The 12,447-nt window shown below is 49.6% G+C and overlaps 1 protein-coding gene across 4 annotated transcripts; it reads right to left on the minus strand.

Moving 5' to 3' along the window:
* Nucleotides 1-309: 309 nt before the first annotated feature.
* PORCN (porcupine O-acyltransferase) lies at nt 310-10,715 on the minus strand. 4 transcript variants are annotated; one of them, XM_043895430.1, is made up of 15 exons: nt 10,562-10,715; nt 9,752-9,924; nt 8,397-8,589; nt 8,019-8,062; nt 7,436-7,617; nt 7,225-7,355; nt 7,092-7,109; nt 5,855-5,869; nt 5,632-5,757; nt 5,362-5,462; nt 4,262-4,338; nt 4,106-4,169; nt 3,895-3,980; nt 2,759-2,869; nt 310-733 (listed from the first exon to the last, which is right to left on the minus strand). In XM_043895430.1, exons 2-15 carry the CDS (start codon nt 9,885-9,887, stop codon nt 632-634), a joined length of 1,386 nt encoding a protein of 461 aa, XP_043751365.1. In that variant the 5' UTR covers nt 9,888-9,924; nt 10,562-10,715; the 3' UTR covers nt 310-631. The 4 variants fall into 4 exon arrangements, with proteins under 4 accessions (XP_043751365.1, XP_043751367.1, XP_043751366.1 ...); XM_043895432.1 differs by lacking the exon at nt 7,092-7,109; XM_043895431.1 differs by lacking the exon at nt 5,855-5,869.
* Nucleotides 10,716-12,447: the final 1,732 nt, after the last annotated feature.

Here is a 12,447-nt window from a genome sequence, read left to right on the forward strand (position 1 = left end):
CAGTCTTGCTTTTCCTCCACTGTCCCTGTCAGGGCAACCAGTTAGAATGGGAATTCCTGTTTTTCAGCCAATTAGAACAATTAGAATCAGACCTCCCCCACATCCAGGTATCCAATCTGTCCTGGTCCCACTCAGACCTAGCAGTGCTATCCTCAGGCTCATCATTCAATCATGAATGGTAATAAATGAACTACAAACCAATCACAACCTCCCTCTTCATGGTTTCTAGCTTCCAAACCTTTATCCATGCTGTGTCCCCTTCCTAATTAATTTCTATTCCCCACTGAGCAGTGAAGAAAGAGGCTTTTGTATATTTCCTACTTTTATTTGATAATAACAAACTGTATAAAAAGGGAAAAGGAAGGCGGGGAGGCCCTGGATCTCCCCCTCTCTGCTTCCCCAAGCATCCCCCACCCCTAGGCCCCAGGAGGGACCACTCCCTCCCCGCCTTGTGGTGGGGTGGGGATTGACAGGCATGGAAATGGTGTGTGTGTGTGTTTGTGTATGGGTGTTGAGGGGGGTCAAGGATGGAGAGAGGGTCAAGAATTAGAGGGCCTTCCCTCATCACCCATCAGAGCTGGCACCCTGAGGAGGGGTCTTGAGGGAGCTTTTGATGGTCCACAGATGTGTCTCAGCCTATGAGACGGTAGAAGATCCAGCATCCAAAAGTGACCCAGTGACTGGCCCAGCTGAGCTCTGACCATTTGTGGACAGTGTATGCCATGCCGTAGCCCTGTGGGAAAGAGGTGACGGTTGGTCCCACTCAGCAAGAATAAAGATCTCAGGAAAACCCATCCTTTGCTCAAGGATGTTTCTGTGACTCCACTGCAACCCTGAGTGAGGCCCCAGAGAAGAGATTGAGTATATATGAAAGGTAAGCAGACTTAGTCTTTTTTCTTTTGTGTTTTCTCCTCTTTAAAAAATTTAAATACGAGGCAAGGAAATCCCACTTTCTGACCTGTACTCTCCCTTATATATAAAGAGTTCCTAGAAATTGAGTTTTTAAAAAGACAAACATTAGCAAAGGAGGTGAGTAGGCCATTTTCAGAAAAGGAAAAAAAATGAAATTACTCTTAAACATATCAAAAGATACTCAGCCTCATGTATCACCTCCCTCCACTCAAACTGACAAATGTATCTGTGAAGTCTGAGAGGCACTCTGTTATTGTTGTGACAAACAGGATCACACACTGCTGGTGGGAGGGTGAAAAGGTAACTTCTCCATTGCTATCAAGACTAGATCCTATAGTTCTGTCTGTGAATCCATAGATGTGATATTATTACGTGCTGTAGCATTACTTACAATAGAAAAGGAGTGGAAAATCACCTGGGTGTCCACTGATAAGGGACAAACTATATTATGTCACAATGGAAAAAATGAATGAGGATACTCTGTGTCTTTTTTTAAAAAATTATTTATTTGGCTGTGCCAGGTGTTAGTAGGAGTATGCATTATCTAGTTCCCTGACTGGGGATCAAACCGAGGCCCCCTGCATTGGAAGCACAGGGTCTTAGCCACTGGACCACCAAGGAAGTCCCTACTCTATGTCTTAATGTGGGAAGTTTTCAGGAATTATGTGGAAAAAAAGCAACATGCAGCACAGTGTCATTCATGTGTTACCTTTAGGGTAAAAACCAGGGGGATGGAATTAAAAATATTTTTATATCTGCTTATTATGCTTATATTTTAGAATAATAGTTCAATAAAATGAACAAGAGTGGGTACCCATAAGAGGACGGAAGTAAGATGGTAGGAATAAGACTTTCCTCTGAATATCTTGTACACTGTTTGGTGTTTGAACCATGCAATATGCATTAACTATTTTTTTTTTTTTTTTTTGCTGTGCCTCGAGGATTGCAGGACCTTAGTACCCTGACCAGGGATTGAACCTGGACCCCAACAGTGAAAGTGCATGTGCTAACCACTGGACTGCCAGGGAATTTCCTGCATTAACTGTTTTTTAAAGTTTTAATAAAAAACCAAAAATTTTATTTAAAAAGAAGCAAAACCCAGATTTTATATATTCAACCTGAATGAAAAATCAAAAATTGTTTTTAATGACAAAATATAAAAGTTTTATTTTCAATTAAAAATTGAACTAAGGGAATTCCTGGTGGTCCAGTGGTTAGGACTAGGTGCTTTCACTGTGGTGGCCCAGGTTCAATTCCTGGTCAGGGAACTAAGATCCCACAAGATGCCTGGCATGGCCAAAAAAAAAAAAAAAAAAAGAGAGAAGCAAAAGCTGGATCCTGTTAGTGCCATATGAATAAACATTACTTTCAAATTGTTTTTCATTTAAAGAGGAGTAAAACCTGGAATGTGCACACTCTACCTGAATAAAAATAGTATATACATTTTAACATACACTTTTAAAGTAGAATCCAGGATTTGTACAATCAATATAAGTAAAACTATTTTTAACAAATTAAATAAAGAAAACTTGCGAGTTCTACCTAAGTAACAATATGATGAAATAATTAACTTTTAACAAAGGAAAACTCAGATTTTGTATTCTATCTAGAGAAAATAAATTTTATAAATAAAATAAACATATTTTGCACACTTCATCCAAGTAAAAGACCCAACAGTATCAATCAACCAGAGGGACAATGGGAGAGAAGGACAAAGAAGGACAAGCTGGAGACACTAGATACAAGGTCCCCATGTCTTGTCCTCCACACCTTTGTTCTTATGGTTCCGATGAGCAGGTAGCACATCCCTGGGTGACCCCCAGCCCAGGCCCCCCCCCCACCTTACCTGTTCCTCTGTGGTGTCATCCACATCAACATCAAACAGGGAGCCCAGGTAGGCTAGGTGAAAGATGGCCAGGGCCCCAAAGAACAGGTTTAAGGCTCGTACCCCCAGGCCCTGTGGAAGACAGATGGATAAGCCTGGCAGCTGGACCTAATCACTGTCCTCCAATCCCATCTGGGCAGGTGCTCCCAGGGTAACACTCTAGGCACAGGAATAAGGATGTCCAGGGCAGTCCCCACCAGAGTACGAAAGAGATGGTTCTGATCCTCCTGTGGGAGCTCAAGGGGTATCCAAGGATGAGGATACTGTTAGCTTGAGAATGTCCAAATTGGGGGAGATTCAAGTGTTCAGGCAGAGGAAGAAGAATGGTGGGTGGGGCTTTGAGTTGGGGGTTTATGGTAATAAACATTGGCTGTCTGGTTAGAGGCAAATCTGAAATTCTCCGTACTTCTTGTTGCCAAAAGAATGAGAAAAAAAGACACAAACCAAAGGAAATCACTACTATGACCTACATGGCCCACCTCTCCCCCTCTGACTCACTGCTCAAGCCATCCTGGCCTCCTCACTATTCCTCAAATATTTCAAGCACTCTCCCATCTCAGGGTCTTTACTCTGGTTGTTCCCTTTGCCTGAAATGCTCCCCTTCCTTACCTCCTTCAGTTAAAGAACTCAAAAGTCACTTCCTCACTTAAACTTGAAACAACTCACCCCTGATACTTCCCTCTCCCCTTCCCTTATGTATTTTTTCCTTGGCACTCATCACAACCTAACAAGCTACTATACTTTACTGACTTATTTTTTATTTACTGTCTTCCCTGTTAAAATGTTTGTCCCAGAGGGCTGAGATTTTGGTTTATTTTGTTCATCACTGTGTCTCCAGCACCTAGAACAGTGCCTGGTGCCAGGAGGTGCTCAACACATGTTCATTGGGAAAATAAACGCTAGGTGGGTATACAGCAGTTGCTTGATACATTCTTATTAGAGAGATGGACGCCAGTGAATAGAGGTGAGGTTATGAACATGGTTTAGGACTGGAAGAGAAAGCTGGGCACCCTGAGACAGATATAAGATGGAAAGAGAAGTAATTTTTTTTGAGGGGGGGGGAGTTGACCACACGGCTACCTAGGCTGAATCCTCACCAAGCGATGCTGGTGTGAACAGTCTGGTGGGCACCGTTTTGATAAGACACAGGCACTGAGAATCCGAGCCAGGCGCTTTCGCAGAACTAGGACAGATGAGGGGGAGGGGAAGGTAAGACTGTCAGGTTAGCCTCAGGTAACAGTGGTTCCAGCCCACTACCAGCCAACACCAGCCACCCGTCCCATCTGCTGGGTTGGGTTCTGCACTCACCATGCTCCACGTAAGTGATAAATGCCAGGGACAGCAGTACTGCAGCCAGGTGGAAGCTGAAGCCCTGGGGTGGGGTTGCGGGCAGTGAGGTGAGTGAGCAGGAGGCCCCGCCACCCCCACCCAGCTACCATCCTGATCCCACTCTGCTCTGCTCACGTGCAGGAGGGCGCTGGCTGCATAGGTGACTAGCACGGCTGAGAAGGTCCCCAGGTGGAGAGCATTCTTGAAAACATCTATGGGGAGGGGGGGAGAGGTGGGGCAACAGTCTCCTGAGCTTTTCCCCTGCCCTTCCTAGGGGGCCATTAGGGCAGGGTGAGGATACCCGCAACCTCTCAGGGCCCCCAGGATGAAGTCTCTCTATAATGGCCTCCAATTTCGCATTATCTAAACTTAGCTCCTGATTGTCCCTCCCAACCTGTTCCTCCTGTAGTCTTTCCAAGTGTAACCAATGTCAACTAAACCCTTCCAATTCATCAGGACCAAAAGCCTCACTATCACCTTTGATCTGCTCCTCCCCTGACTCCTATAACCAAACTCCTAGCATATCCTGCCAGTTTCAGCTTTGGAGTTTATCACTGCTGCCCTCCCCAACACCCTGTCTTTCCTCACAATAGCCAGAGGATCCTGTTACAACCCAAGGCAGCCTGTGGCTCTCCTCTGCTCATACCCCTGCTCTGTCTCTCTCAGAGAAAAAGCCAAAGTCCTCCCCATGGCCAGAGAGACCCTATAGGACCAGGCTCTGTCACCTCTTGGACTTCACCTCCTGCCACTCATCCCCTTGCGCACTCTGCATCGTCTCTACTGGTCTCCTCACTGTACCTCAAATGTGCCAGGTATACACCTGCCTCAGGGCCTGTGCACTGCTGTTCCTGCCATCTGTTACATTTCTCCCATATATATTTGCATTGATTGCTTTCTCACCTCTAAGTCTTTGCTCAGACTAGCTCCTCAGTGAGACCTTCTCTGGTTGATTTATTTAAAATTGCATCCACTCCCACCCACACATTCCTAACACTCCCAGATCATCCTCACCTTCTCTCTTTATTTTTCTTACCACAGCACATATCACCACCTGAACTGCTGTACTGTGTATTTTTTAAAATTATACTGCTCCCCCAACAAAAATGTCAACTCTACAAGGACAGGAGTTGTTTGGGAGGTTTTTTGGTTCCTACTATCTTCAACTTGTATGAATGTGAGAAGGGGTGTGGGTTGATGACTGCCAGCCCTCTTGGAGTGATGACTTTGTGACTCACAGTTATTTAGCCAATAAGACATGGGCAGGTTCCAGCTTGTGACAACTTCCACCATGGACCGGGGCAGCTCCACATTCAGTGGCTTAGAGACTGTCAGGTCCCTGTGGGAAAAAGAGACACACAAACTCATTTGGGATTTAACCCACCTGAGAGTCACACTTTTGTTCTTAGCTGTTCCCTGTTCCCTCCCCTGGGAGCATCCCCCCTCCTCCCTGACGCTCCTCTAGGCAGCACCCTGTGGGAGATGGAGCCCCCCCCAGCCCTCCCCACCATTCAAGGTGATCCTTCTCCTCGGTGAAGCCAGCCCCTGCCAACGTGGCCGTGGCTTCGGACAGAAAGCCCACAAAGTAGTTGCTGAAGTGGAAGGAGACAGCACTCTCGTAGGCTCGCAGCCACCTGGGGGAAAACGAGCCAGAGAGAGAGGCATCGTGCTCAGGTCCAGGTGTGACACACCCCAGTTGCCAGCATCCCTGGCCCCACTCCGTAGACTCACCTTACCATGGTGCCCCTAGGGGTCAGGAAGGCAGCAGAGAAGAAAGGAAAGAGAGTCAGAGAGGCCCTGGAAGCTGGGCTGAGTTGTTCATCAACAATACAAACAGAAACGTGGCGGCAAAAGAGGTGAGAGTCATGCTACGATAGTCACACACATCCATCCTTCCATGCCCTGTTGGTCAGTTTCAGGTGGCTCAAATTGATGTGTGAGCTGCTCAATGATATGACATGGTCCCACAGCCTCACCTGGCCAGACATCCAGACCCAGCCACTATTAGAGGCTGACCTCACAGCTACATGGGCAGACACACATACTATCAGACTCCCAGCTCTCTGACCAGATTCAGTGACCGTAAGACACATGGAAGTCCTTTAGTTAGGCTCAGAGATCATCAAGCACCCAGTTATGTACACATACACAATTCTACACTTAAGACAGTCATCCTGTCAGTTGTATAATCAGACATGGTCAAAGACAGGCAACATCTTCCACTGGAAAAAGTGTAGGTTCTGGATTCAGGCCTGGGATTAACGTCTGGCTGTAGTTGGGTGACAGTGGGCAAGTCATTCCACCTTTCAGAGCCTCATTCAGCATCAGACACAATCAGCGGCCAGTGAGGAGGGGAGAAGTTCATGTAATCAAAGAGCTGGATGAAATCCTAGTCACACCAGGGGTGGATGGTCAGTCCTGCCCCTCCATTGGACAATACTGAGGAGCCAGAGAAGGCAGATCCATTGGCAGAATCATCACAGACACACACATAACATGACACAGATCCATTCCCAGCCACAGTTAGAGACAAGCCAGGTTTATCCTATCTAGTGACAGCCACATGCTCCCATCACAGACAACCGTACAGCCAGCCAGCCAGCCAGAACTCCAGTCCCACACAAGGAGTCCCTGGCTGAAGGCAAAAACCCACACACACTTCTAGCTAGTGTCACAGACAGGTCAGCATCGCTAACCAACACGTATCTGTTGCTGTCTATTGCACTCATATAACTTGCTTCTAATGGTGGAATAGCAGAACAGATGGACAGACAGACACAGTATGTAATGGAGGATCTACTGTACATGGAGTTATAGGGCCAGTCATGGTCAAACCAGAGCCTCAGACACTCACTCACTCACTGGGTAGATGGTCGGACAGTATCAGACTTACAGAACCAGTCAGTTACAGACTATGCCCCCACGCCCCAGTCAGCCCCACGCGCCCTCAGCACCTGCCCTCATTTACCTGACTTTGCGTTTCTTGCTGTAGTAACAGAAGACAGACAAAAGCATTAAGAGACAAGCTCAGAGCTGGGGAGACCCCAGGTCCCTCCCCAACCCCCTCACTGCCGGGCAGAGGCCTCGAAGGCTGTGCTCACTTGCGAAGGAGGCGGTCACCATCGAGGGGAATAAAGTACGGGAAGAGGTAGGGCCCCACACAGGTGGACAGCACAAGGCACAGCAGGGCCAGCGCCAGGCTCCGCGCCGCCTTCTGCAGCCATCGGCGGCTCTGTGGGGATCAAGGCTCCGTGAATACTGCCTCAGGGTGGCTCCCACGGTCCCTGCCCACCTGTCCACCCGGGGCCTCACCAGCGGGCGACCTTGGACGGCCTGTAGGTAGCTGTGGAAGGATATCCAGGGCCCGAACACGATGGTGCCCACGAAGTAGAGGTAGCCCATGAACTCCACAGGCGAGGGCACTGCGCCCACCTCGCCCCTGTCCAGGTCGAAGCCCAGAGACACCGCCTTCATGGCCACGATCATCTGGGCCCCTACATGTGGTGCCCATGGTCAAGTGGATGAGAAGAGAGCAGGTAGCCATGGGGGGGGATGTGGGGATCACCAGGTGAAAGGCGGTAGGAAAGAAGAGTGCAAGGGTGGAGAGGTGGGCACAGGGTCAGACAGGCAGTGGAGCAGGTGGGCCCAGGACCGGCAGACGTTCTGACTCTATAGAGAGTCAGGCACGGACATGAGATGGGACAGACAGATGGGGTGGGGGAAGAGGCATGGTAGAGAGAAACACAGACGTGAGGGGAGTCTGAGGGCTGTGTGGCCAGTGAGCTAGGCAGATGAGGGAGAAGCATGGGGAAAGAAAGAGACAGGGTGGGGGGATTTAGGAGAGGTGGAGGGGGGCTGGAGGGCTGGGGCAGGGGACAGAGCCAGGGCTGCCTACCTCGCATCTTGTGCCATGTCACGGTATCCACCATGTGCATTTCACTGAGGAAAAAGGTGGTGATCTTGGCCCTATGACTCCCCTGGCCTCAGACACGGCAAAGGGGGGAAACCGAGGTGCAGAGAGGGCATATTTTCCCTGCCCTGCACAACCTCATGGAGGAAGAGTTCTCCAGGGCTGCCTCCTCCAGGGGGAGCTCAAGTCCCACCTGTCCAGTGTAGCCCTTTGGAAAGAACAAGTCTCCCAGATTTCCACCGCCTCCAGAAACATCCTATGCCCTCTCTGTCCTGGACAGTCTCATGAGGGGTGGCCTGGGGACCCACCCACCCCCACCCACTCTTCTGCTGATGGTACAGGGATGAGGACTCACGCCCATACCCCATAAGCAGGTAGATGAGGATGGTGACGGAGAGGAAGACACCCCGATGGGAAGAATGTCGGCAGAGGAACAGGACGAGGTAGCACAGGAGGCTGAGCAGCACGACCCAAACCATGTGCAGCTGGAAGAAGTGGTAGAGGCTGAAGAAGCCGCCTGCCACGGTGCTTGCATGCTTCAGGTAGGATGGCAACCCTTTGGGTGAAAGAAAGAGACAACATGATAGGGAATTAGAGGAGGGTTGGTAGAAGGGCAACCTGGGCAGAGTTCACAGCTCAGGCAAAGGCTTAGAGGTTGGAATGTGGTGGGATTGCAGGTGACACAAAGCAGGTTTTGGGGAGCTGGGGAGGCGGCTTGGGTTTAAAGAAAAGAGACATCTATAAAGGTTATTTTGGGACCCCTGGAGGAAATCTGAATAACTTATATTGGATAACACTATAGCGTTGAGATTAAATTTCCTGAGGGGTGATGGTTGAGGCTATGGCTGTGGGGGAAAGATGTCCTTATTCTTGGGGGACACGTGCAAGAGGATTTGGGGTGAAGTGCAGCAGGTTATTCAAGTGATTCAGGAAGATGATCGAGCAATCGACAGAGCGAGCTAATGTGGCAGGATGTTGACAGTTGGAGAATCAGGTGATGCGTATATGAGTGTTCATTGTACTATTCTTTCAACTTAGCTTTGCAGTAACTTTGAAATTTTTCAAAATGATAAACCTGGGGAAAAATAAAACATCCATTTAAGATAAAAGAACAAGAAAAAAGAAAGTGTAGAACTTCTAAGTCTCAGATTTCCAAAATTCTCAGCATCCTATAGGAACCTTGGGGACTTGGAATCTTATCTTTTAGATAAAGGCATGCCCTGGTTTGTGGAAACATTTCAGAATCTTAGAATCCAGAAATCGTATTATGATTCTAAAAATCCAGAATGCCAGCATTTTGGAAACATAGTGTGTGAGAATTTCAATGTGTCAGAATCCCCAAACCCTGTAACATGGTACTTTGGGATACATGGTACTTTTCATAGCCCTGTGGCATGTGCATTTCAGAATTTTATAACCTTGGGATGTAGGCCTTTCAAGATCCCAAGATTCAAGAACCTTAGCTTTCAAGAGTCCCAGAACCCAGGGATACTGAAAGGCATGGTTTGGCATGGCAGGATGAGACTTGGTGCTGGGGTGGCCAGGTTAGTAGGATGTGGGGTGGTAGAGTGGGGCTTAGCCTGGTGGGATGTGGTAGGCTGGACATATAGGAGCCTGGCTTGGCAAGATGTGGCAGAATAAAGTGGGCCTTGGTATGGATAAATGTGGCAGGTGTGATATGGCTTGGCATGGTGGCCCATGGTGGGGCAGGAACTTACCAAGCCTCCAGAGGAGGCGGCAGGCGAGGCAGATGGCAAGGAGCAACCAGATCTGGTCAAGGCCCTGCTGGGCAGTAGGCAGGAGACAGCCCTGTAGCAGCTGCTGGAAAAATTCCTGGCGGCTGAAGGTAGCCATTGCGGACCCCCACGGATGGATGGACAGATGGATAGACCTGCCAAAGGAGGGACACAGAGGAGGCTAGCTGGGATGTCCATGGGGCAGATGATGCTCAAGGGATGGATTTGAGCACCCAGATTTCAGCTTAGGGTATGGCGGGGGGAGGGTGCGAGTGTCAGGTACATCAGACTGAGCCGCCCCTGTGTGTGTATGTGTGTGTGTGTGGGGGTGTCCCGGGTGCCCATACACAGCCTGTGACCTGAGGTGAATGAAGGATCTGTGTTCTTGTACACTGGGAACAGTCCGGGTCCGACAGTGATTGAATGGTGTACATTCTAGGCCTGTATATCAAATTGAGGGGCTCCCTGGTTTGCAAGGTAGAGTCACGCTGCGTGGAGGGCAGAGAGGGAGATCCTGTGACACTCGGGGACCGTGTGCATCTCTCCTTGAACGGAGGTTGGGGGTGTCCTGTATCCCCCGCGTGCCCCATCCCACCCCCACCCGGCCGCCAACAAAGCCCTTCCCAGGCCCGGGGGCTGCAGGGAGGTGGAGATGGCGGTAAGGGACACGGCAGAAGGGGGAGTTGGAAAGGTGATGGAGAGGGGGCCCTAGCACACGCACTGCAGACCCACAAGGGGAGGCCGGCTCAGGATGCAAGCGGGAGAGCCGAGCGTGCACCACCGGCGACCTACCTGGCAGTAAGGAAGCTGCGGTCCAAGGGGCTGGGGAAGTGCCGCCGCCGCCGCCGTCGTCGCTGCCTCCTCCCGGCAGCCTCCCCCGCAGGCCACAAGGCCGGGACCAGCTGCAGCTCTCAGGGCGGCGCGGTGAGCGGGCCCTTTAAATCCCAGGCCGGTCCGGTCGGCCAATAAGAGAACGGGAGCGGGGCGGGGACGAAGGAGGAGGGGAGCGGGAGGATTGAGGGAAGGAGCTGGAGGTTGAGTGGAGCCGGGCGCGGAGGACGTCGGCTCGCGGAACATTGGCTCCCGCAACTTTCCGACCTTTTAGTGTGCCAGTCCCTGAAGGGTCGTGTCGGGAGGTCTTCTGACCATCCAAGAACAAACCGTCCAATCACCAAATTCCTAAACCGTGGAAGCCAAGATGGGAAAGATGGGGGAGGGAGGAGAGAAAGCCCGCTCCTCCACTCATCCGCCTCGCCCTGAAACTGCCCACCCGCGCACGTCTTCGTGACACTGTTATGCCCCAGTTTCACAGATGGGAAAATAAACCGAGGTCTCTCCTTACCCATCCTTTGAGGGAACTATGGGAATTTCCAACCATCCCCACCATCAAAGACCAGCCAGAAACACAAGTACAGACTGTCACCTGGGAGCACGAATTAGGCGCCTAGGCGTCCCCCTAGGGACTCCCGGTGAGCACTTAGCTTATCATTGAGAACTGATTTGCAGGTTGACTTCCCCACCAGACTCACTCCTGCATTGAGGGTGACCCCAGCAACTACTGAGTGTTTCCTATGAACCAGGAGGCCAGTGCAGAGCACCAATTTCCCGGTGGCTCAGCGGTAAAGAATCCGCCTGCAATGCAGGAGACAGAAGAGACGTGCGTTCAATCCCTGAGTGGGGAAGATCACCTGGAGAAGGAAATGGCAACCCACTCCAGTGTTCTTGCCTGGAGAATCCCATGGACAGACGAGCCTGGCGGGCTACAGTCCATGGGCTCCTAAAGAGTCAGACATGACTTGGTGACTAACTTAGTGTCCCCAACAATGCCAACAATGGTTTGAATTTGGGCTTTATCTGCACCAACTCTGAGGATTTATGCAGCACTTGGTATTTGCCTCTCCTTTCCCCTAGGCTGATGAAGGGACTTTTTCCAAAGGAGCATTTACTGGGCATGGATTGCAAATTTAGCTATCAAGTGGAAGAAAGAAGAAAGCTAAAGTCAAGCTGGACCCCACCCTGGCCTGAGGAGCTAAATCAAACAGGTTCTAATCAGATTAATGCTTGCCTGTATGGAGCTGGGCAAGCCATACCCATTCCCCAGGCTTCAATGTCCCTTTCTGTTAAACAAAATAGTGGGATTAGCACAAAATAGTGGGAAATACCAATGGCAATTGAAAAAAAAAGTAGGTCTCCTCTCTTTAAAAAATGTTAACATAAAGTTAAATAGAGGTTAAACACACAACATATATTACAAATAAAAAGTATTTAAAATAATACTATACATAATAATATTTAATAAAGTATTTATTATTGTTGTTGTTAGTCAACCAGTCATATCTGACTCTTTGTGACCCCATGGACTGCAGCACGCCAGGCCTTTCTGTCCCTCACCATCTCTCGAAGTTTGCCCAAGTTCATGTCCATTGCATTCTTGATGCAATCCAGCCGTTCGTCTCATCCTCTGACGCCCTCTTCTCCTTCTGCCCCAGCAGCATGGACTTTTCCAATGAGTCAGATGTTCACATCAGATGACCAAAATACTGGAGTTTCAACTTCAGCATCAGTCCTTCCAATGAGTATTCAGGGTTGATTTCCCTTGAGATTGACTGGTTTGATCTCCTTGCTGTCTAAGGGGCTCTTAGGAGTCTTCTCCAGCACCACAGTTCAAAAGTATCAAT

The sequence above is a fragment of the Cervus elaphus genome, chromosome X (assembly GCF_910594005.1).
Source record: "Cervus elaphus chromosome X, mCerEla1.1, whole genome shotgun sequence".
NCBI lineage: Eukaryota > Metazoa > Chordata > Mammalia > Artiodactyla > Cervidae > Cervus > Cervus elaphus.